We start from the raw sequence: 23,870 nt of genomic DNA, 5'->3' as shown, positions 1-23,870 counted from the left end.
TCTGTTTCAGACCAAGGCAGTCCAGGTAAATGGGGCTGAGCTGATCCCACTATGACTGTGAATGTGTCCCCAGAGAGCTTTAGCCTGTGAGCTCAAAACCAGTGCCTCACAAACTTCCACACCAGCTCAATTCCTATTTTTAAAAAACAGTGAATAGGGCTTCCCCAGTGGCGCAGTGGTTGAGAGTTGGCCTGCCGATGCAGGGGACGCAGGTTCATGCCCCGGTCCGGGAAGATCCCACATGCCGCGGAGCGGCTGGGTCCATGAGCCATGGCCGCTGAGCCTGCGCGTCCGGAGCCTGTGCTCCGCAATGGAAGAGGCCACAACAGTGAGAGGCCCGTGTACCAAAAAAAAAAAAAAAAAAAACAGTGAATAAACATTCATTTATAATGAAAACCAGAAAAAAATTTTATTTAAAAAAAACCCAAAAACTGGCACCAATCTTGGGAGCAGCCATGGATACAGGGACAGTTGTCACAGAAGGGCAGGCCTTGGTGGGGGGGACCTGGGGGAGGGCGGAGGAGGCATCGTGCCTGGTAATGGATGCTGGAGGGGAAAAGCAGGGCACCATACCGATCGGGGGCACTTTTTTACCCACCTCCCAGCAGTGCCACCCCCTGGGTTTGCTCTTCTGTAAAATGAGACTTGAACTAGACCAGGACTCATCCACTTTTTTAGGAGGCAGAACAAGTCGGGGTTGTGGTGTTTGTGACAGAGCCCCCAAAGAAGGGAAAGCTGGCATCTGGTTTCATTATTTCAAGTTGAATTTACAGAGAGCTGTTTAATTAAATCAAACCGACACTCCATTATAAACTCAAATATGATGTCACAGCCGTGAGCTTGCAGTCCCAGGACGAAAACAACACTGTCAAATGGGCACTGTCAAAATAAGCAGGTGGCTGCCTCCGGGTTTTCCCATTAATACTTGAGGGCTCCTTGTTCATTTGTCTGTCTGCTGGCATTTCTCTACCAACAAGTGGTTACAGGCACCAGAAGTGCCAGGAAAGTTTGTTGGAGAAAGGTAAAATCAAGAAGAGAGTGGCCATTAACTTACCAGGTTCTCTCTGTCCATTGGGGGAAAGCTCTGGTCCCCTTTTGCCAGAGGAAAACCTGAGTCCAGCTTTGGAGGTGCACCAGCATTTCAAAAGAGCCTGAGACGGATTAGATGGGAGGATGCTTAGGGCCTTTTCCCAGCCAAAGCCGAGGGTCCTTTCCAGCCCCAGCTGCCGCGTGAGTCACCACGCGGCTGGCCCTGGCAGCACCTTGGGGACCCCGAGCAGGGCCAGGAGCAATTGTCCTATCTTTTGGTCCCAGCATCAGCTGTTCCCAGCCACAGACACAAGCACAACAGAGCAGGACTCAGCCGAAAGCCTGGGCAGATGTCAGAGGGGATCAATGGGGAAAGCAAGCCTTTCGAGGCAGCCGGGCAGAGGCCCTAGGCTCCCGGGACAGCAGCCAGGGCAGGCTCATGTGCCTGTGACAGGTTCCAGGAGCATTAGAGCCAAGCTGCCAGCTGTCCTCTGGTAGAGGCCGCCCCGGCAACTGCAGAGGGGCCAGTGAAGCCTTGCAGTGGTCCCAGCCCAGGGGCACACCGTGTGTAGCTTGGAGTTCCAAACCCAGACAAGTGACGAGCCAAGGTCAGGGGCTGGGAAGCGATAGGAGACAGGTGGCCAAGGGCATTCATCCTTTCAACAGATGTTCACTGAATGACAGCAACACATGAATCTTCAGCATTCACCAGCTTTATTTTTATTTTTATTTTAGAAGGTAATACATACTCTTGGTAAAAATATTAAAAGCATATCAAGTGTATTAAAAGTATATCAAGTAAAAAAGTAGACATCCCCCTTGTATGACATCTGCAGTTCTACCCCCCAGAGATAATCATAGCCAGTGGCTTGGTGTGTGGTCTTCTGGATTTATTTCGGTGCATCTATAAAATATCTATATACGTACATATAAACATACTGTCTTCTAACCAAAAATAGGATTTGACTCTCCATTACTGTTCTGCAGCTTAGTCGTTTCACTTAACACCATATCATACTTTACATGTGAGCCCATATATCTATGTCATTCTTTTGAACAGCTAAATAAAATTCCAGAGTATGAATATAATGAATGAAGCTTTCCTCTGTTTCCTATTTTCCACTCTCACATGGCTGCAGTGAACATCCTTGGACGTATATCCTTGCACACTGATGAGAGCATCTATGCTACACAGATCCAGCAGCGTCACTGGATCACGGAGTCGGCACGTTAGGATGTTTAGTAGATGCCAAACCGCCTCTGAAAACGGGTTACAGCCCCACTCCCAGCACGGGATGGTGCCTTGACAACAGCAGGGATTGTTAACAATTTAGGGGCTCTCAAACCTTTTGAGAAACAAACGAGATCTACAAACATGCCCGTCCATACGTTCGGCGTATAATTTTTTAAGAGTTCCCAGGCCCCCCGCCCTGAAGTCCAAACTGCACTCCAGGCTAAGACTCCTTTTTACAGGAAGCCCCAACAGGTCAGTGTAAAGCTGTGAGGACATCTTTTCTCTGGAGCATCATTAGAGCCCCTAGGGAGAGCTGCTTCAACGCGGGCCGCCTGATTCACACGGGCAGCGCGGAGCCGGGAGGGAGAAAGCCGGGAACCTGCAAGCAAGGCTCTGCTCTGCTGGGTTAACCGGATTATTTTCTTGTGTGTGTCCTGCAGGTGATTGAAAATAACTAACCACCAGAAGTCCCCGGGACTGTTTCGGACTTGGAAAGGTCACAAGAGGAAAATAATAATAAAATGACAACTACATGAATCACATCTTGGTGAGAGTCTTATTAGCAAATCGTCCTCATATCTAGGGCCCTGAAAGCAAGAAACAGGCTGGGGTCGAGGCAGCTTAAAGGCCTTGGCGGTGGGGGTAAGGGTGCGGGTCCTGCAGCCAGGAAGGCACCTGGAGGGATGGGCTAGACTCAAGAAGACCTGGGCCTGGCCAGGTCTCTCCACTGGTTAATTGTGTTCCCTGGACAGGTGACTTAACCTCCCCGAACACACGGCTCCCACCCCAGTCACCTTCCTGTGATGGGGTAGGGGGGAAAGTCAAAAGAAATAAGAGCTGGGGAAATGTTTCCCAAAACTCCGAAGTCGCCTTTATATAAGGAAGAATAAAGAGTTAGAGCAAAATGTTGGGGGGGGGGGCAATAGGTGAAAGAAAGTCCACATTCACCTAAGGTTTTGTTTTGTTTTGTTTTTAAGAACACTGCAGTATAGACAAAACTTGATAATTTTTAAAACTTCATTTAGGATTCACAGATTCTAACTCTTCAGACTCTAGCAGCCCAAACTGCTGATCTAAGAGATGCTGGTCTGTTTGTCACCAAAATGTCCTGTAGCTCAGTGGTTCTCCAGCGGGGGCCCACCAGGGAGATTTGGCAACGTCTGAAGACAGTTTTCGTTGTCACGACTCGGGGAAGGGGTGCTGCTCGCACCTAGTGGGGAGAGGCCAGGGATGCTGCTAAACAGCCCACAGTGCACAGGAGGGCCCCACAACTAAGGACTCTCTGGCCCCAAATGTCAGCTGTGCTGAGGTTGAGAAGCCCTGATGTGGAGAAAACACAGGGGTCACAGGCCACAGCCACTAGGCAGGAACGGACCACTGGCGAAGAGCCCCGTGGTGTCCACGGCGTTCTGCTCTCCTTCCTCCATCGCCGGTCATTTGGCTCCAGTTTGAAAGCTGCTAGGAGCCTGTCTGCAGCCCAGCGGGGGAAAGAGCAGACCTCTACAGGCTACAGAATCCTTCAATGGGTGTCAGCCACAGTTGTAGGAAAGTCCAGGCCTCAGCCGCCACCAGGGCTGGAGCAGGAAGGTTTGGGGGTGAAAGGTAAGGCAGGGTGAGAGGCCCCAGCCTCATTACGTTTTAAAGAAAAGTTTTTTCCGGAGGAAATTAAAACAGCCAGGAATCTGTTTGTAAACTCCTTTCACTGAAACAGCATTAGCAACCTGTGAAAACACGACCACAGGGAGGCCTGTGAGTTCTCTTGACTGAAGTAAGAATTCCAAAGAAGGGCTGGGGGAGCGTCCACCAAGTCAGAATTTTATTTTATTTATTTTTATTTATTTATTTGGCTGTGCAGGTCTTAATTGCGGAATGCGGGATCTAGGTCCCTGAACAGTGATCGAACCCGGGCCCACTGCATTGGGAGCACGGAGTCTTAACCATTGGACCACCAGGGAAGTCCCCACCGAGTCAGAACTTTATAAACAACTCTAGGGACCTCCCTGGTGGCGCAGTGGTTAAGAATCCACCTGCCAATGCAGGGGACATGAGTTCGATCCCTCGTCCAGGAAGATCCCACATGCCGCGGAGCAACTAAGCCCGTGTACCATAGCTACTGAGCCTGTGCTCTAGAGCCCATGCGCCACAACTACTGAGCCCACGTGCCACAACTACTGAAGCCCACGCACCTAGAGCCCATGCTCTGCGACAAGAGAAGCCACCGCAATGAGAAGCCCACGCACCGCAACGAAGAGTAGCCCCCACTCGCCGCAACTAGAGAAAGCCGGGCGCGGCAACAAAGACCCAATGCAGCCATAAGTTAATTAATTAATTAATTTAAAAAAAAAAACTCTAGCTGCAGCCTCCTTGAGTGTGTGTGTGTGTGTGTGTGTGCACACGCGCACGCTGGGCGGGGGGATAGGGGAGGGGTTAGAGAACAAGCATCTCAACTATAAGTTTAGAAAACTCAAAATTCAGAATTTCAAAGCTCAGAAATTCACAAAGTTCAAATCAGACTGAAAGGTTTGCATGAAGGAAAGTTGAGAGAAGAGACTGGGCCCACGAGCCGAGTGCACTGCTTAGCCCTGATGGGCCCCCAGCTGCCTCTGAGACCCGCTCATCCGTGGCCATGGCTCATGGCGCCCCCAGAGTCGAGCTGCGTGGTGGCCCTGCACCTGCTTTTCTTCTCTCCTCTGCTCAGCAAAGCTCAGAGCCCGGGGCGGGGGGGGGGGGGAGCCTCCCCAGGAGGAGGTCCCAGCCCTTATAGCTCCTTCTCACGGCACAAAATACCTGAGCAGAGCAGGAGGGGCCCATGCGTGCTCTGAGACGCTTGGAGAAAGTAACTGCTCTGAGTGGGGCCCTATCCGGCTGTCCTTCCCTGTTGTCACTGCGGCCTTCCAGAAGGGGAGACACTAAAAGGATTCATGATTCTCGAGGGTCAAGAGTAGAAGGCCGTGCAGTGGGGAAACGGTGTAGGCCCCGCGACCTGCCTTCAGGGCCACGCCCAGGCACTGGGCCATCCCACCCTGGCACTGAGGACTGGCTCCATCAGTGGGCGGACAGAGGTGTCAGCCTGGGACCTCAGAGGCTGGGGAAAGCAGTCTTTTGCATGATGGGCAAATGTCACTGCAGGCAGTAATTTCTCGCATTAGAAGGAGCAAAAGCATCAACTCTCAGGGCAAGCCCGGTGCAGAAGAAACCTCTGGCTTGGGCTTGGGGCCCTGCTCAGCCCCACCACCTGCCCTGGGGAGGATACACTGGCCCTCCCACCAGCCTCACCCTGAGCAAGAGTGTCTGAAGGTCCTCGCAGTGAGCCCACTGCTCAAAAATGCTGTCCAGGGTCTCGATGTACCAGGAGCCACTCTTGGTATCCCTCCAGGAGACAAAACCTGCCGAAGGAGAAAGGCTGAACTTCATTGGGAAGCTGCCCCTCCCCACGTATGCAGACAGGCCCACCTCCACACTTTGACTGATGTACACAGCCAGCAGCAGCCCACATCTCTGTGCTCTGTCCCATCGTGATCTTATTTCATCCTCACCACTACCCTGTGACTTTGGTCACGGTTCCCATTTTCCTGACAAGGCAACCAAGGCTCGGAGAAGTCAAGTGACTCTCCCGAGGGATAAGAAAGGAAAGAAACTAACACTTGTCACACCTGCTATGTGCCAGGCACTGTGCTCAGTGGGGGAGCAGCCACCTTGTTAAAATCACCATGACGATCCCTAAGGTACAATGGATATACCCATTTTAAAGATGAGAAGACTGAGGCAGGGCCAGGACGAGGGTGAAGCGCGTGAGGCACACCAACGCAAGAATGCATGCCTCCTCACATTTTGCATTCTAGGCACCCTGACTGCCTCGCCCTAAGCTGAGGCTCAGAGAGGTGAAGTAACTTACTCAGGGTCATGAGAGGCAGAACGAAGTCTCACACGCAGGTCTTTTCTTCACAACACAGCTGCTTCTAGGGCAGATGGGGGGACCTGCTGGCTGGAAGGACAAGCTCTCACACGATCCACTCACCTGGGAAGGTGGAGTAGGACACCAAGATGTCGCTAGGTGTGGGCAAACTAGACACGGCATCCGGCTGGTCGACGGTGACTGGGCCTTCCTGGAACGGGGTAGCATCTGGCTCAGGGTCGCTGTCAGGGGTCCTGTCTTCAGGGGAAGTGGAGGCCACCTCAAACCCCTGGTCTTTCTGCTCTGCAGGAAACAGAAACAGACAACACTTGCCAGTGAAAACACCCAGACCAGAGCTCCCACCAGCCTGAGAGGTGCCACCAGCCTGAGAGGCCTGGTTTCCTCTCGAGCCAGGGGCCTAGTGCTGGACAAACATGGGCAGGAAATCAAAACAGGAGCTTTACTTTTACTATAACAAGAGTTTTCCACATTCATTAAGTCAAGCTGGGGTGAGGGCAAGAATGCAGAAATGTTTAAAATAGCTATAAAAATAAGTTACAAGGTATACACCCAAAAGAATGGGAACCAGGTGCTCAAGCAAGAACTTGTGCAGCAACGTTCATTACATTATTCACAACAGGCAAAAGCTAGAAACCACCCACGTGTCCAGGGACAGGTGAATGGATAAACAAAATGTCGTATAAACATCCAATGGAATATTGTTCAGGCTTAGAAAGGAATGAAGTACTGATACAGAAAACAATGTGGATGGGCCTTGAAAACATGCTAAGTGAAAGAAGCCAGACACCAAAGGCCACAGAATATGATCCCATTTATATGGAATGTCCAGAAGAGGCGAATCCAGAGAGGAGAAAGCTGATTGGTTGCCAGGGGCTGGGAATGGAGTGACTGCTAACGGGTAAGGAGTTTCTTTTGGGGAAAGATGAAATGTTCTAGAATTAGATGGTGATGATGGTCACACACATTGTGAATGTACTTAACGTCACCGAATTGTACCATTTAAAATAGTTTAAAATGCTAAATTTTATGTCATTAAAAAGTCACACTGGGGGCTTCCCTGCTGGCGCAGTGGTTGAGAGTCCGCCTGCCGACGCAGGGGACACGGGTTCGTGCCCCGGTCCGGGAAGATCCCACATGCCGCGGAGCGGTTGGACCCGTGAGCCATGGCCGCTGAGCCTGCGCGTCCGGAGCCTGTGCTCTGCGATGGGAGAGGCCACAACAGTGAGAGGCCCTACCGCAAAAAAAAAAAAAAAAAAAGTCACACTGGGACTTCCCTAGTGGTGCAGTGGTTGGGAATCCGCCTGCCAATGCAGGGGACATGGGTTCAATCCCTGGTCCGGGAAGATCCCACATGCTGTGGAGCAACTGAGCCCATGCGCCACAACTACTGAGCCCACGGGTCACAACTACTGAAGCCCACGCGCCTAGAGCCCGTGCTCTGCAACAAGAGAAGCCACACAATGAGAAGACCGCGCACCGCAACGAAGAGTAGCCCCCGCTTGCCGCAACTAGAGAAAGCCCACGCGCAGCAACAGAGACCCAACGCAGCCATAAATAGATTAATTAAAACAGCATATAGATTAAAAAAAAAAGTCACGTTATACAGCCTTATAAAGGAAGGAAATTCTGACACATTACAACATGGATAAACCCCGAGGACATTATGCTGAGTGAAATAAGCCGGTCACAGAAAGACAAATACTGCATGATTCTGCTTACATGAGGTGCCTCGAGTAACCCAATTCATAGAAACAGAAAACAGAATACTGGTTACTAGGGGCTGGAGGAACGGGGAATGGGGATTAGTGCTTAATGGGTACAGAGTTTCAGTTTAGCAAAATGAAAAGAGTTTTGGACATGGACGGTGGTGATGGCTGCACACCAGCGGGAATGTGCTTAATACCCCTCCAGAGCTATACACCTAAGACTGCTTCCCATGGTAAATGTGACGTGCATTTTATCACAACGTGTTTAAATTAGAAGAAATTACCCCCCAAAAGGTCACAGAACAGTATATAACGTATGACCTGTCTGGCATAGATATGATGGATAAATGGACAGGAGAGAAAGAGAAAAGTCTGGAAGGAAACACCAATTGTTAACAGTGGCTCTTCTGAAGAACAAGAATGGGAGTAGGGATGGGCCCAGGACTTTGACTTTTCACCTTTATACAACTCTGAGGACTTTGATTTTGTTTGTTTTTTAATGAGCATGAACTTTTTTTTTTTAAATAAATTTATTTATTTATTTTTTGGCTGCATTGGGTCTTCGTTGCTGCGCACGGGCTTTCTCTAGTTGCAGTGAGCGGGTGCTACTCTTTTTTTTTTTTTTTTTTTTTTTTTTTTTTTGCGGTACACGGGCCTCTCACTGTTGTGGCCTCTCCCGCTGCAGAGCACAGGCTCCGGATGCGCAGGCTCAGCGGCCATGGCTCACGGGCCCAGTCGCTCCACAGCATGTGGGATCCTCCCGGACCGGGGCACAAACCCGTGTCCCCTGCATCAGCAGGCGGACTCTCAACCACTGCGCCACCAGGGAAGCCCCAGTGGGGGCTACTCTTCATTGCGCTGCACAGGCTTCTCATTGCGGTGGCTTCTCTTGTTGCACAGCACAGGCTCTAGGCGCGCGGGCTTCAGTAGTTGTGGCACATGGGCTCAGTAGTTGTGGCTTGCAGGCTGTAGAGCGCAGGCTCAGTAGTTGTGGTACACGGGCTTAGTTGCTACGTGGCATGTGGGGTCTTCCCAGACCAGGGCTCGAACCCGTGTCCCCTGCACTGGCAGGCGGATTCTTAACCACTGCACCACCAGGGAAGCCCAGCATGAACTACTTTTGATCTCATGAGTTTACCGACCAATTATTATGCACTTTGATCATTTTGTCCTTGTTGATTTTTTTGTAACCATATTTGTGGCTTCTTCCCCAAACACACATTAAATCTCAACATTATGATTCAAAACAAAACAAAGCCTGGCCATGTTGGCAGCAGCCAAAGACAACCATGACTAATGGTTTGCTGCACCTCCTTCCAATCTTTTGTGTTTTGTTTTTACCTGCTTATTTGCAGGTTCAACTAATCATGCTTTATTCCCTTAACAGGGCATCATGAGGATTTTCCTCAGGTTACGATAAAGGCTTCTTTAAAATCATGGTTTATGACACAGATGGCAGAGACACATACCCACGGACTACCCCTGGGGTACAGAGCACCAACATGGGCACCGAAGAAGACAGAAAATAAGAAGATGGGGGAATTCCCTGGTGGACCAGTGGTTAGGACTCCGCACCTCCACTGGCGAGGGCCCAGGTTCAATCCCTGGTTAGGGAATTAAGATCTTGCAAGCCAAGCAGTGCAGCTAAAAAAAAGAAGAAGAAGATGGGATCCTGTCTGGGGAGCTAAACACCCAAACTGAAAAAACTCTGCCCTCAATTTACATTGAGACTTGGATTTTTTTTCTTTAATTTAAAAAAAGGACTTCCCTGGCATTCCAGTGGTTAAGACTCCGTGCTCCCAATGCAGAGAACACGGGTTCGATCCCTGGCTGGGGAACTAAGATCCTGCATGCTGTGCAGAACGGCCAAATAGATAAAATTTTTTAAAAACAAAAGATATAAAACTGATCTCTTTTATTTTTTGGTAGGTATACAGTTGAGGCAACTGTCCACTATCTTACAGTGTCCCCTATTAAGACAACCCAGGGGAGAAAAACTGTCATTCTTGGCAATTCTGTCTTACGAATACCAAATAAGGTGGATCTTATGAGCAATTCTACCTCACCCTATCGTGCCTCAGAGGCTGGAAAGCACAAAGCCGATCTGCAGGCCACCTCTAGCAAGCACGCAGAACCTCACGAGACGCACTTCTAGATGCCAAACTTACTCCTCTTCTTTCCTTGCATTTCTATTTCCTCCTTATTTTCTTTTTCTCTGTATTTTGTTCTGCTACATCACTTGTACTTCCTTAAGTTACCTCAAACCCTTTTATGGAAACCAAAGAAGGCATTAAGTCACAGGTAATGGGATCCATGGAGATGTTTACACCCCTGATTCAGTAATTTCCTAAGGAAATAATTCAAGTGAAGCCAAAAGCCCTCAATACAAAGACATTGGTGGTCATGTGAGCCAAAAATTGGATACCACCGAAATGGCCAACACTAGGGATTGGTTTAGTAAGTGAGTGCGTATCACTACAATGCAAGATTATAAGCCATTTGAACGGTGACAGTGGAGACTGTGGAGACGTGGGGTGATGCTTCAGGGATAAGGTTCAATGAGAAACGCAGACCACGCCCCTCGGCCAAGATCCAGAGGTAAAAGGCAAAATGAGGCTGCCATGTCGGGCTCGTAGGATTCTGGATGTTTCTTTCTTTAAGTTGCCATATTTTCTGTCTTTTCTGTTTTAAAACCCAAACTGCCCCAGAGCAGTGGCAGGCCTGGAAAACAGAGGGTTAGGAGTCAGGGCAGGACTCGGGCCACACACAGCGCAGCCACAGAGTCACTGGGGCGGTGACGCTGCAGGACATGTCCTGGGATGAGTTCCTCCAAAGCAGAGCTCACTGCAGAGTACAAAGTGTTACTTCAGAAAGGAAGCAGCTGAAAAGAGCTTCAGCAAAGACAGGCAGAGGGCCGAGGGGCCCGGGGTTCCGCAGGGGAGGGTTTCTGGAGCAGGCAGTTGTGACCCAGGCTCCCATGTGAGAAGGGAGAGCAATCCTGGTGGGAGAAACAGCACCTGTCGGGCAGGTCTCTGGGCAGGAGAGCTGGAGGGTTTGTGTGGCTAGATCCACGGTGGGTAATAGCAAGGAGGGAGGGAGGTCACAGTTCACCCAGGGAAGCTGGGGTCCCATCCACAGGGGACAGAGACAGGACAAAGATGCTTCTGGAAACCCCATAATAATAACCCCAACATTTACTGATCGGACTTCCCTGGCGGTCCAGCAGTTAAGACTCCGTGCTTCCACTGCAGGGGGCACAGGTTCGATCCCTGATCGAGGAACTAAGATCCCATTTGCCGTGCAGTGTGGCCAATAAATAAATAAATAAATAAAACCTTTAAAATAAAAAATCTATTGACCTCTCACCCCATACAACTAAAGCTCAGAAAACTCGGTAATTTGTCTGTGGTCTCACACCTAAGGCGCAGGGGACCAGGCCTCTGCGCCTCTCAACCTGCTGCTTCCCAAGCCTGCCAAGGGGGCCTCTTAGATCTGTGAGAGCTGGACGCTGGCATAGCTGCCTCAGGTCACTGCTTCCGGTTGTTTGCTTGGTCGAGATTCTCGAATCTGTCCTAGGGGAAGTCGGACGGGGGAGGGGACCTGAGAGGGGAATCTGGGGCTGCCGCTGGGTCTGCCCGGGGAAGCAGGGTGCCGTGGGGGAGGGAGCGCTTCAGTGGGGGATGCCGTAGGAAGGGCCTAAGGAGACGGGTGGGGGCTGCCTGTGAAAATGGGACGATGGGATCTGAGAGGGGAGGATCGGGGTCAGAGGAAGAAGGGGTCAGACAGGGGATGCTGGCCGTGTCTCCATCCACGTGTCATCCTCCTACAAATCTGCTGGGAAGGCCTCGCCTATGGGTTATGCATTTAAGCCATTGCTTTCTTCTTAAGCAGGCTTATTGATTCAAAACTCCCTACGAGGAAGAATAACACCCCATAAGAATTCACAGTGGGAAGAGGAGCCGTTCCCTCAGCACATAAAATCCACAACCACTGTCGTACATTATTCTTCCTTTCCAGCTTCTCAGCATGATCTCTAAAGTTCTGGAGGGGTCACCCCAAAATTTAGGCCACTCAGCTCTGGCTGAGTTCATCATGCTAACACTGAAGTTTCACACCAGAGTTACTGACTTTGAGGTACGCTCTTCCGTGTTGGTGCCCGCACTACCTCTTAACGAAGGGGCGGATGACATTTAGAAGATTTTTTAATTGATTTAAATTGTAACAACAGTGAATCTTAAAATAGCAACACAAGAGTCACCAAAATCCAGGGCAGACATTCAGAGACCTGTAAACAACACGACACCAGTCACCAGACACCAAACAACTGTCACTGACATTTGGGTATTTCTGTCCTCAGCTGATGGTGGCGCCACCATGTGGCAACAGCGTTAAACACAAGATCCCGCAGCAGGGAGCTAAGCAGAGACTGCCGCTCCGAAAGTGGCACCTTAATCACTGCGTTCCAGCTTTGGAATCCTGCTGTTGTCAGTGAATTGTTTGGTTTTATTTTTAATGGCAGGAGTCCACATTACTTCAAACCATATTTTTGTATGGTTCTATTTCAAATTCAAACAATTAGAATGCACATAAGATGCAAGCATACTGTGGGCTTTGTGCCAGGCTGGGGACCCAGCTGCAGGGCGGATGTGATTGGCTCTGCCCTCAGAGAGCTGACCAGGGGACGAGGCCATCTGAACGCAAGGAGAAAGTGCTAAGACAAGGAAAGAACGGGGGCTGCAGGAGCACAACAGCCGGCGTGAACCCTGACTTTCTGCAAGGAAGGAGGTGTTCAGGGAAGGCTTCCTGGAAGCGGTGACAATAAGCTGTAACCAGAAGGATGGATGATTAAGAGGTGGCCAGGAGACAAGGCAGAGGAATGGCACATAGAAAGCCTGAGGAGTAAGCCAGACCCTGGTGTCCTGGGAAGGCTGTGCCCTGGGGTGGGCACAGCATGCCAGGTGGGGGAGGCAAAGAGGTCGGGCCCAGATCAAGGGCCCAGCGGCCCTGCTAAGGAGTCCAAAGAGTAACACCACAAAGATCCTCCTTCGCTGCTGAGAATGGACAGTGGGGTGGGCCCTGGCCCAGAAGACCGGCTATCTTCCCCAGAAAGCTGGCACCCCGGCTCACCCTTCAGTCTGTTCTTCCTTTGATTCACAAGAGAAAGAGGGACCACACACTTCTGAGTAAGCACATCACTTGACCACACATCCTGGATCATAAGAAGAAAGACAAGTTACAAAGGATTTCAACCCAAGAACAGCAGCCTCTCCATCTACCTGTCATCATCACTCTGAGATAACTGCACTGGTGACAGGGGTGGGGCTCTTATGTGACCCTGAGTCCTCTGGGGTCAGCAGGAGGAGGGAGGCCATGTTTCCAGTTAGGAAAATGAACCAGGCAATGTGTTAAGTGTGTTAAGAGACACACTAGGGCTTCCCTGGTGGTGCAGTGGTTAAGAATCCGCCTGCCAATGCAGGGGATACAGGTTCGTGCCCTGGTCCAGGAAGATCCCACATGCCGCGGAGCAACTAAAGCCCGTGCACCCCAACTACTGTGCCTGAGCTCTAGAGCCCGCGAGCCACAACTACTGAGCCCGTGTTCCACGACTACTGAAGCCCGCGTGCCTAGAGCCCGTGCTCCACAACAAGAGAAGCCACAGCAATGAGAAGCCTCCGCACCGCAATGAAGAGCAACTCCCTCTCGCCGCAACTAGAGAAAGCCCACACACAGCGACAAAGACCCAACGCAGCCAAAAATAAATAAACAAATAAATAAATAATAAATTTATTTTTAAAAAAAGGAGCCACACTGATTAGTATGTGAGAGATAGTAACACTAAGAGCCAGGCTCTGTTGCTATCCCTATTTGCCAAGACTTCTAGAGATTAACTGGCCCGTGGCTGTGCAGGGAGTAGCTAACGCAGGATTTAACCCAGTGTTCTCCATCACTCGTGGCCAAGTTATAGGCCTGGGTCATGATAGTGACTTAACACAGTTCCCGTCAAATTATAAGTTCCAGGGGACAGAGACCCCACCTCTGCATCTCTACAGCCTGGTGTATACAGCCGGTGGTCAATAAACTTACTGGATGAATCATATGACCAGAGCCTGCCCTCCTAGACAATCTCTCCCATGACTCCCCCGCCAATGTGGAATAGTATGGGACAAATCACCGTGTGCAGAAGAATATGCCTCAGGTGCCCACGTTACAGGTCACTGGTGTGCACACTTGGCATGCAAGCTGACAGCTCTATGGTATAACAATGCCCGCTTCTCTGGCAGATCAGGCCAAGGGACAAGGAAGTGATATGCCTTTCAGACATCCCTGCCCCTGGAGATGCCATCATGTCCCATAATCCAGGACACATAATGTTGTTCTCTCTTCCCTCTTGTTTTATTTTATAAGAAAACCTGGTAACGTTGAAGTAGGGCTCAGGTTTAAAATCAGGACATATAGCAAAACTACAAACAATCTAAATAATCCTTAAAAATTACTGAATCCCCAGAACCTAAGCCTTTGGGAATTCCAGTAGTTAATTCAGCAATGGCCTCCCTTTCTCTGCGAAAGGGGGAAGGGAGCCTGGTTGATAGAGGTCAGGGGAATGATGATAAGGAAAATGAAAGAGGTTTTCTCTCTCCTCTGCATTGTTTGTTTTTGCCAAGTCTCTGGGGTTGAAGTGGCCACAGCTGAATGATCCCCTGATGCTATGGCACTGTGAGACGGAAGACGCAAACCTCTAAAGGCTGGACAGAGCTGAAGCTACTCCAGCTAGATGGAGATGCCACATTCGGAGAGCAGTGACCATGTTTGGGACGCCCCCGGCTGCCTGGATCAACCCCTGGGACATCGAGGGAGCGATGGAGAAGGAAGTAGGCGGTGGCTGCTTCCCCACTAGACGCACAGGGGCAGGGAGGCTGAGGACCGGCCTACCTCCACCACAGGCCTGGATGAAGAAGAGCTTGGGCTTCCCTCCCAAGCTGGGGCAGCCAGTTCCATTGAAGATGTTCACAATTCTCTCGACAGACACGGGATATCCATCCATGCCATAAACAGCGCCCGGGAACTGGAGGTGGCTAGCCTAGAAAACCATGAATCCTGGTGACAAACCCAAGAAGTCAGGGTAGGAATCCAACAGCCTGTTCAGAGGCTTTGTGGGGGCCAAGCATTTAGAAGGTCCCACCCAGGGGCACAAGGCTGAGTTACAGCAGGTCGGTTCCGGGCAGCCCCTTGTCCACCTCTACTGCAGGGGTCTGAAACTCACATGCCTATAAGCACCAGATAGCCTAACTCGAGGACACTGGGCAGCTACCTCCAGATCGGCTGCTCTCAAAGTGTGGTCCCTGAAGCAGCAGCATCAACATCACCTGGGAACTGGTTAAGACATACAAATTCCTGGGTCCCACCCAGACTTCCTAAATCAGAATCCCTTGTAGTGGGACCAGCAGTCTGGTCCTTCAGGCACCTCTCTTGCAATGAAACGTTGAGAACTGCTATTCTAGACGAATTCATCTCAAACTTTATGTGCACAGGGATCTCGTTAAGGTGCAGGCTCTGAATGAGGGTCCGCATTCTCGAGAGCTGCCAGGTGATGCCCAGGCTGCCGGTCTAGGAACCACACTGTGAATGAAAGAACCAAACGGGCAGCCCCTGCCTGCCAAAGGCCAGAGCTTTGCTCCATGACGATGCTGGCCTGATAAGGTCAGACCTTTGGGGCTTTTCAAGAGAAGCCGGAAATCCTGATATTAGTGCTAAAGCTGCGAGTTTTGAAAACACTGTGCAACCCATAGGGGTTGTTACCTCTGTTCTGTCCAACCCCTCAACTCAAAAGATGGGGAAACTGAGGCCCAGGAAGGGGGAGGGGCGTGGCCACAATGACCCAGCACATTAGTGGCCAAGCCCAGAGTGGGTCCCAGTGTCCCGACTCCCAGCCAGCAGCAAACGGCCCGGAACAAAACCAAGCAGGACCGAGGCAGGAACTGGGAGCTCTTATGAGCTGACATGAGCAGAGCAATGTCCAGCTCTGAACAAAATCCAGCTTGTCTTTTCCTGCCTCTCCCAGACAGCTTCTCCAAGGGACACCGTGCCACCCAGGAGGAGCATCAACCCCTCAGAGGGCAAATGGCTCCCGAGAAAACAACAAGAGGTGGACAGGGCCCCGCGGCTCTTCCTACAGGGCCAGGGTGTCTTGGACACAGGAAAGGACGGGGCTCTGCACAGCCTCTCAGGGCAGGCTTCCCAGGCACCTGCCCAAGGAGGTGAGGTCGCCTACCTGACAGCCATGAGAGAGGATGACCACCACGCAGCAGTCCAGAGCACTGTGGTCCCGCCGCGCCAGCTCCACCAAAGCCTGGACCATTTGCTACAAGAGAGGGCTGAAGGTGAGCCAGACCGCTGACGGATCAGGTCCTTGTCCCGGGCCTGCCCCCTGCTCCCAGGGCCAATAGTGAAGTAATGACAGTCACAGCAATCACAATAGCCACCATCCTTGGGGAAGGGATGCTGGGCTAGGCACTCTTTATTTACTCCTACAATGACCCTAGGAGGTGAGCATGGTTCTCGCTGTCTAGACAAAGAAGCTAAGGCTTGGGAGTCACACAGGGAGTGGGAGAGCCAGTCCTCAACCCGGGTCTCTGAGTCTGAAGCTTGCACTGGTAACCACTGAACCATACTGCCTCTCACAGTCCTACAGACCGAAGGGCTCATCTTGGGGAGTCATTTGTTTCCAGGGTCCCTCGCAGGACACTACCCCACCCGCCCCCCGTCTCTCTCTGTGCACAGGGACCATACCTTGGCAGTCAGGTTACACTTCACCTCCACCACGAAATGCAGCAAGTGGAAGCGTTGCTGCATCCTCTCACAGTCAATACTGGAGCCCGTGCGGGTCCTGAGCCCCGACTCGTGGCAGAAGTTCACATTGTTGATAATGAGGCAGTGTCCACAGGGGTCTGCGTTCAGGACGTATGCCTGCCCAAGCACGGGGACCAGCGTAAACCGGGGTCTCGTTGCACTCCTCGGGAGAGAAGGCGACCCCCTGGGTTTCACTCATGGGGTAGACAGTTTAGAGAGACGGGACAGAGCATGCAGTCTGCCTCCCTCTGAAGGAGGGGTCTGGGATCTACACCCAGCATTCCAGACTGCGAAGCAGACTAGGGTGCGCACTAGCTGTGTGACAGATGAACAGCTAAACGTGGGACCAAAGATTAGCTCCCATCGCAGTATTCAGGGATAGGAGCTGCTAGCTTAGAAATCCAACTCCCCTAGACATTCACCCCAAAAGGACCTAGAGGTCGCCCAGTCCAGGGGAGCACCTGAGAATCGTGTGGTCAGATCTGCCAGCAGACTCTCACCCGGGCCACCCTCGGAGAGTCTGAGGCCACTTCCTCCAGAGGTTCAACGTTTCCCTAGTAATTCTCTCTCACAGCAGCCTGTTCTTTTTGCTTATGGTACTTAACAGTATTTATACTTATATATTTCTTTGTGTGACTAGCCTCTGCTAGGCTGGTGGCTCCATGAGGGCTAGAAACTTGAGTGGTCTGTTCCCAGGTGTCCTAGCACGAAGCCCAGGGCTGACACACAGGAGTCACACGATAAATGCTGTGACTAAGACAGAGACTGACTTGGTCTGGGGAGGCTGCTGCAGCCGATTCTGATGCCCACCCCTCGTCAGATCTAAACTTCACAGACGAGGAAAGAGCAGAGTTAGACTATCTGCCGCAGGAAGAGCTGCACCAGGGCCAGGGTGCTGTAGAAGGCCTGGGACTGGGACCCTCTCTCCAGCTGGGTTGAGTTCCCTGGGCTCCTGACACAGCTGCAGGAAGGATCTGGGAAGTGGAGAGCCGAAGAACCCAAAGCCAACACAACTGGCCCCGAATCACATGAAGACTCACCAAGTCGGCATTTCCCTTGGCTCTGTCCTGAGCACCTGGAGAGAGAGAAAGAAGGAAAATGTGAATGTCGGGGTCCAACAGGGGAAGGGCAAGGGACACTGTGAGGACAGCTCCCACAGAAGCACAGAGAAGCAGGAACTCAGGAACCCTCAGGAACTGCTGGTGAGAGCCAAGTGGCACAGCCACCTTGGGGAACTGCTTAGAAGTTTCCAATAAAGTTAAACACACACCTACTCTCTGACCAGCAACTCCACTCCCAGGTATATATATACCCAAGAGAAATGAGCACAATGGGCACAAAAAGACTTGCCCGTGAATGATCACCGAAGACTTATTCATAATCCCCAAACCAGAAACAACCCAAACGTCCATCAACAAGTTGATGGGGGGACTTCCCTGGTGGTCCAGTGGGTAAGACTCCATACTACCAATGCAGGGGGCCCGGGTTCAATCCCTGTTCGGGGAAGTAGATACTGCATGCATGCCACAACTAAGAAGTCCACGTGCCGCAACTAAGAAGCCTGTGTGCCACAACTAAAGATCCTGCATGCCGCAACGAAGATCCTGTGTGCCACAACTAAGACCCGGCACAGCCAAAATTAATTAATTAATTAATTTAAAATGCTAAGTAAGTACTAGGGATGTAATGTACAACATGATAAAGATGATTAATGCTGCTGTACGTCACAAATAAAAGTTGTTAAAAGACTAAAAAATAAAAAAAACAAATTGATGGGTAAGCAAACTGATACAGCCATACAAAGGGATACACAGAGCCTAAAAGGAATGAGTTACATGCCAACACCACGGATAACCGCAAAAACCCAGGCCAAGGAAAAAAAAGCCAGCAGAGTATATATGGTGGGATTCCATTTATGTGAAATTCTAGAACAGAAAGACATAAGGAAGCTCCAGGTCTGCTCCCTCTCTGTGGAATCCATGGAGCCCAGCACACAGTAGGTCCTCAGGAAATAGTTGAAGAATGAATAAATAAGTAAAGATGGTCATTTTTCCTTCAGTATCAAAAGAGTTTTCATTTCAACTAGCAAGAAGTCAACTGGCCACCAGCCTACAAGGTTACAGGACTTTTTCTTTTTTAAACAAATAGAACACATTGACCATCTCCAAGTCACACTGGAGACTATTCTCATGATCCAACTATGGTGCCATTCATTGCTCAGAGTGGGCCTGGACCTTGTTGGGAACTATTCTTTTGCCAGTTTAAAAGTCATGCCAGGGGCTTCCCTGGTGGCACAGTTGTTGAGAGTCCGCCTGCCGATGCAGGGGACACGGGTTCGTGCCCCGGTCCAGAAAGGTCCCACATGCCGCGGAGCGGCTGGGCCCGTGAGCCATGGCCACTGAGCCTGCGCGTCCGGAGCCTGTGCTCCGCAACGGGAGAGGCCACAACAGTGAGAGGCCCGCGTACCACAAAAAAAAATAATAATAAAAAAATAAAAGTCATGCCAGAAATGCATTTACATTCCATCTTTTAAATTGGAAATGGTTTTACCTAGCCTGAAGACTCCTATTAGGCCACAGACTTAAATCTTTAACAACTGCTCATTTCCAAAATTCCACTATACCCCAAAAATATACCATTATCTACAACTGAAAAATGTATTCATTTCCTGAATTAGCAGTAATGATCCCTAAAGTGAGAGAGTAACATCATCAAAATGGCAGAATAAGAGTTTTCTACCGCCTTCCTCCTCCCAAAGAACACCAATTTTCACAATCACCCACAGACAAGAGTGCCTTTGTGGAAGTCCAGGAGTCCAGCAGAGAAGTTCCAGTACACGATTGGTGCAAAAATCCAACTATATAGGACACATTGAAGAGTAAAGACTGGAGGAGGTTACGCCTTCTTCAAATGCAAAGACAGTGACATAAGACTTTGAAGAACATGAAGAATCAAGGAAACAAGATTCCACCAAAAGAATACAATAGTTTTCCACAGTAACTGACCCCAAAGAAATGGAAATCTATGATTTGCCCAATAAAGAATTCAAAATTGTTTTAAGGAAGCTCAGTGAGCTATAAGAAAAGACAGAAAGGCAATTCAACAAAATCAAGAAACCTATACACAAACAAAATGAGGAGTTTAACAGAGAGATGAAAATCTTAAACACATACACACACAAAAACTGTGGCTCAGAAAAATACAATGAATGAAATGAACTATGCAATAGAAAGCATCAACATCAGACGTGACCAAGCAGAAGAAAGAATCTGTATAGAAGACAAGTCATTTGAAATTACCCATTCAGAAGAAAACATAGGGAAAAAAATGAAATAGAACGAAGTAAGCCTATGTATGTAAAGCCTGTAGGATATCATTCAAAGAAACAATCTATGCATTATTGGAGTCTCAGAAGAAGAGAGGGACAAAGGGACAGAAAGCTTATTTAAAGAAATAATGGCTTAGAACTTCCCAAATATGGGGAGGGATTTGGAAATCCAAGTTCAAGAAGCTCACAGATCCCCAAACAATTTCAACCCAAAAAGATCTTCTCCAAGACACATTACAATAAAACTGTCTAAAATCAAAGACAGAGAGAGAATTTTAAAAGCAACAAAAGAAAAAAATTCCTCACATACGAGGGAACCACCTTACAGCTATCAGCAGACTTCTCAGCAGAAACCTTGCTGGCAAGAAGAGAATGGGATGATATATGCAATGTGCTCAAAGAAAAAAATTGCCTGCCAAGAATACTTTACCCAGCCAAGCTGTCCTTCAGGAATGGAAAGACTTTTCCAGGCAAACAAAAGCTGAGGGAGTTCATCACTGCTAGACCTGCCTTACAAGAAATGCAGAAAGAAAGTCTTCAGGCTGAAATGAAAGATGCTAATTAGTAATGTGGAAACACATGAAAATATAGAACACACTGGTACCTAGTCAAAATCAGATACTCTAATACTGTGGTGGTGGAGTGTTAATCACTTAACTCTAGTATAAAGGTTAAAGGACAAAAATATTATATATAACTATTGCTATAATAATTTGTTAATGGATACACAATATAAAAGATATAAATTGTGACATCAAAAACATAAAATTGGGATCAACAGATTCAATGCAACCCCTATCAAAATCCCAACAACATTTTTCACAGAAATAGAAAATAATCCTAAAATTTATATGGAACCACAAAAGACCCCAAACAGCTAAAGCAATCTTGAGAAAAAAGAGCAAACCTGGAGGTATCACATTCCCTGATTTAAAATTATACTACAAAGCTATAGTAATCAAAACAGCATGGTATTGACAGAAAAACACACAGATCAATGGACCAGAACTGAGAGCCAAGAAATAAACCCACATATATATGGACAATTAATTTATGACAAAGGAGCAAAGAACATACAATTGAGAAAGGAGAGTCTCCTCAATAAATAGTGTTGGGAAAACTGGATATTCACATGCAAAAGAATAAAATTGGACCCCTACCTTACACCATTCACAAAAATCACTCAAAATGGATTAAAGACTTAAATGTGAGACCTGAAACCATAAAACTCCTTGAAGAAAACACAAGACCTTAACACTAGTCTTGGCAACGATTTTTTGGGATATGACACCAAATTACAAGCAACAAAAGCAAAAATCAACAAGCGGAACTACATCAAACTACAAAGCTTCTACACAGCAGAAGAAAAAATCAACAAAATGAAAAGGCAACCTACAAAAGGGGAGAAAATATTTGCAAACTGTATATCTGATAAGGATCGATATCCAAAATATATTAAAAACTCATATAACTCAATAGCAAAAAACCCAAATAATCCAGTTAAAAAATAGGCAGAGGAACTGAACAGACATTTTTCCAAAGAAGACATACAAATGGCCAACAGGTATGTGAAAGTTGCTCAACATCACTAATCAGAGAAATGCAAATCAAAACCACAGTGAGATATACCTCATAGCTGTTAGAATGGCTATTTAAAAAGACAAGAGATAACAAATGTTGGCAAGGATGTGGAGAAAAGGGACCCCTTGTGCACTGTTAGTGGAAATGTATATTGGTACAGCCACTATGGAAAACAGTATGGAGGTTCCTCAGAAAATCAAAAATAGTAATACTATATGATCCAGCAATTCCACTCCTGGGTATATATCCAAAATAAATGAAACCAGGATCTCGAAGAGCTATCTGCACCCTCATGTTCACTGCAGCATTATTCACAATAGGCAAGACATGGAAACAACCCAAGTGTCCCCAGAAGGATGAATGGATAAAAAATGTGGTATATATACAATGGAATATTATTAGGCCACAAAAAAGAAGGAAATTCTGCCTCTTGCGATAACATGGATGGACCCTGAGGGCATTATGCTAAATGAAATAAGTCAAACAGAGAAAGACAAATACTATATGATCTCGCTTACATGTGGAATCTAAAAGAGCCAAACTCATAGAAACAGAGAGTAGAATAGTGGTGGCTAGCTGGGGAAGTGGGGAAATGTTGGCCAAAGGGTACCAACTTCCAATTTTAAGATGGATACATTCTGAGGATCTAATGTAGAGCATAGTGACTATATTTAACAGTACTGTATTACACAGTTGGAAGTTGCTAAGCAAGTAAATCTCAAATGCTCTCATGACACATACACAAAAAGTGTTAATTATGTGAGTTGATGGATGCGTTAACTAGCCTTATTGTGGTAATCGTTCCATAGTATATCCATGTATCAAATCATCACCTTAAGCTTACACAATGTTATACGTCAATTATACCTAAATAAAGCTTGAAATTTTTTTTTTACTTTTTACTTAAAAAAAGGGGGGGGGGGTTTCCCTGGCAGTTCAGTGGTTAAGACTCCATGCTTCCACTGCAGGGGGCAGGGGTTCGATCCCTGGTCGGGGAACTAAGATCCTGCGTGCTGCATGGCGCGGCCAAAAAAAAAAGTAAAAATTACAAAAATTAAAAAAAAAAATAGAAATAAATAAAAAATTTTCAAAGGTACACAAAGCAAAATGGTTGCTCTTGAGAGGTCCATAGGCTACAGGGACATGTAGAAGGAGTAAACGGACAAAGGTACCAAAATAAAGAGGTAGGGAAGGCTCGAGGCAGCAGTCACAGCACTAACAAAGGCAGGGAGGGGTACAAGAGCACGGCACGCTTGCGGACCCTCACGGAGGACGACATGGTCAGATGTACCGTGCGTGAAAGCCGTTTTTCCCAAAATGACAGCTCCCGTGGGGACAAGAAGCACATATGGACAAGTGTGTGTGCAAAAGAATCAGTCATAGCCTGAGCATTACTGGGCATATGCCCATGTCTCCAGCACAAGGAGGAGGGGGAAGCACATCCCCTCTGCTGCCCAAGGGAAGGAGGGGTAGATGTCCTAGCGCTGGCCCTTGCCAACTCAGAAATCACAGAAGGAAGCCAACCAGCCTGAGTGCTCGCCTGAGGCAAGGCCCCACGTGAAGTCTTTTCCAAGAATGGCTTCACTGACTCCTCGGAGCAGGCCTTGCAGCTGCGAAGGACTGTCATTTATCCCCAGCTGCCAGAGGGGAACTGGAGACTCAGAGAGCTTGACTGTTAATAGAAGGTGAACACACTCACCAGCTCCACGGTGAAGGGGCCAGGAGACCAGGTAGGGCTAAAAAGCCAACTTTCAAGAAAGTTTTAGCCCAGGTAAGCAGGCCACCATGATGGCCAATTTATGTTTATGTGTCAGCCTGACTGGACTACAGGATGCCCAGATATTTGCTTAAACATTATTTCTGCGTATGTCTGGGAGGATGTTTCTGGATGAGATGAGCATTTCAATCTCCAGAATGAGTAAACAGATCACCCTCCCCACGGTGGGTGGCACCGTCCAATCCGTTGAGGGCCTGAATGGAACAAAAAGGTGGAGGAAGGGAGAATTCACTCACTCTCTGCCTGACTTTGAGCTGGTCATGGGTCTTCCGCCCCCAGACTGGAATGTACAGCAACAGCTCTCTGGTTCTCCGGCTTCTGGACTTGGACCACAAATATACCGTGGGCTTTCCTGGGTCTCTAGGAGAGCAGACTGTGGACCTTTCAGCCTCCACAATCACGTGAGCCAACTCCTTATAATAAATCTCTTTATACATCCCTATATCTATATT

At 48.7% G+C, this 23,870-nt stretch overlaps 1 protein-coding gene across 5 annotated transcripts in view; it reads right to left on the bottom strand.

The window, feature by feature from the left end:
- Positions 1 to 1,726: 1,726 nt before the first annotated feature.
- The window catches only part of CASP9 (caspase 9), a 30,326-nt gene continuing 8,182 nt past the window's right edge, over positions 1,727 to 23,870 (bottom strand). For 2 of the 5 annotated variants that reach the window (XM_033842913.2, XM_073795703.1), the window contains 7 exons: positions 17,773 to 17,807; positions 16,673 to 16,849; positions 16,155 to 16,244; positions 14,816 to 14,963; positions 6,282 to 6,461; positions 5,540 to 5,649; positions 1,727 to 3,984 (listed from right to left, as the gene is read on the bottom strand). In XM_033842913.2, coding sequence (XP_033698804.1) covers positions 3,895 to 3,984; positions 5,540 to 5,649; positions 6,282 to 6,461; positions 14,816 to 14,963; positions 16,155 to 16,244; positions 16,673 to 16,849; positions 17,773 to 17,807 — 830 coding nt within the window. In that variant the 3' untranslated portion in view covers positions 1,727 to 3,894. Of the gene's footprint in view, positions 3,985 to 5,539; positions 5,650 to 6,281; positions 7,411 to 14,815; positions 14,964 to 16,154; positions 16,245 to 16,672; positions 16,850 to 17,772; positions 17,808 to 23,870 lie in introns of those variants that run through there. The other 3 variants (XM_033842921.2, XM_033842918.2, XM_073795706.1) reach the window with 3 other exon arrangements.

The sequence above is a fragment of the Tursiops truncatus genome, chromosome 1 (assembly GCF_011762595.2).
Source record: "Tursiops truncatus isolate mTurTru1 chromosome 1, mTurTru1.mat.Y, whole genome shotgun sequence".
In the NCBI taxonomy this organism is placed as follows: domain Eukaryota; kingdom Metazoa; phylum Chordata; class Mammalia; order Artiodactyla; family Delphinidae; genus Tursiops; species Tursiops truncatus.
The sequence above is the reverse complement of the archived record's forward strand: the minus strand, read 5'-3'. Positions and strand labels throughout refer to the sequence as shown.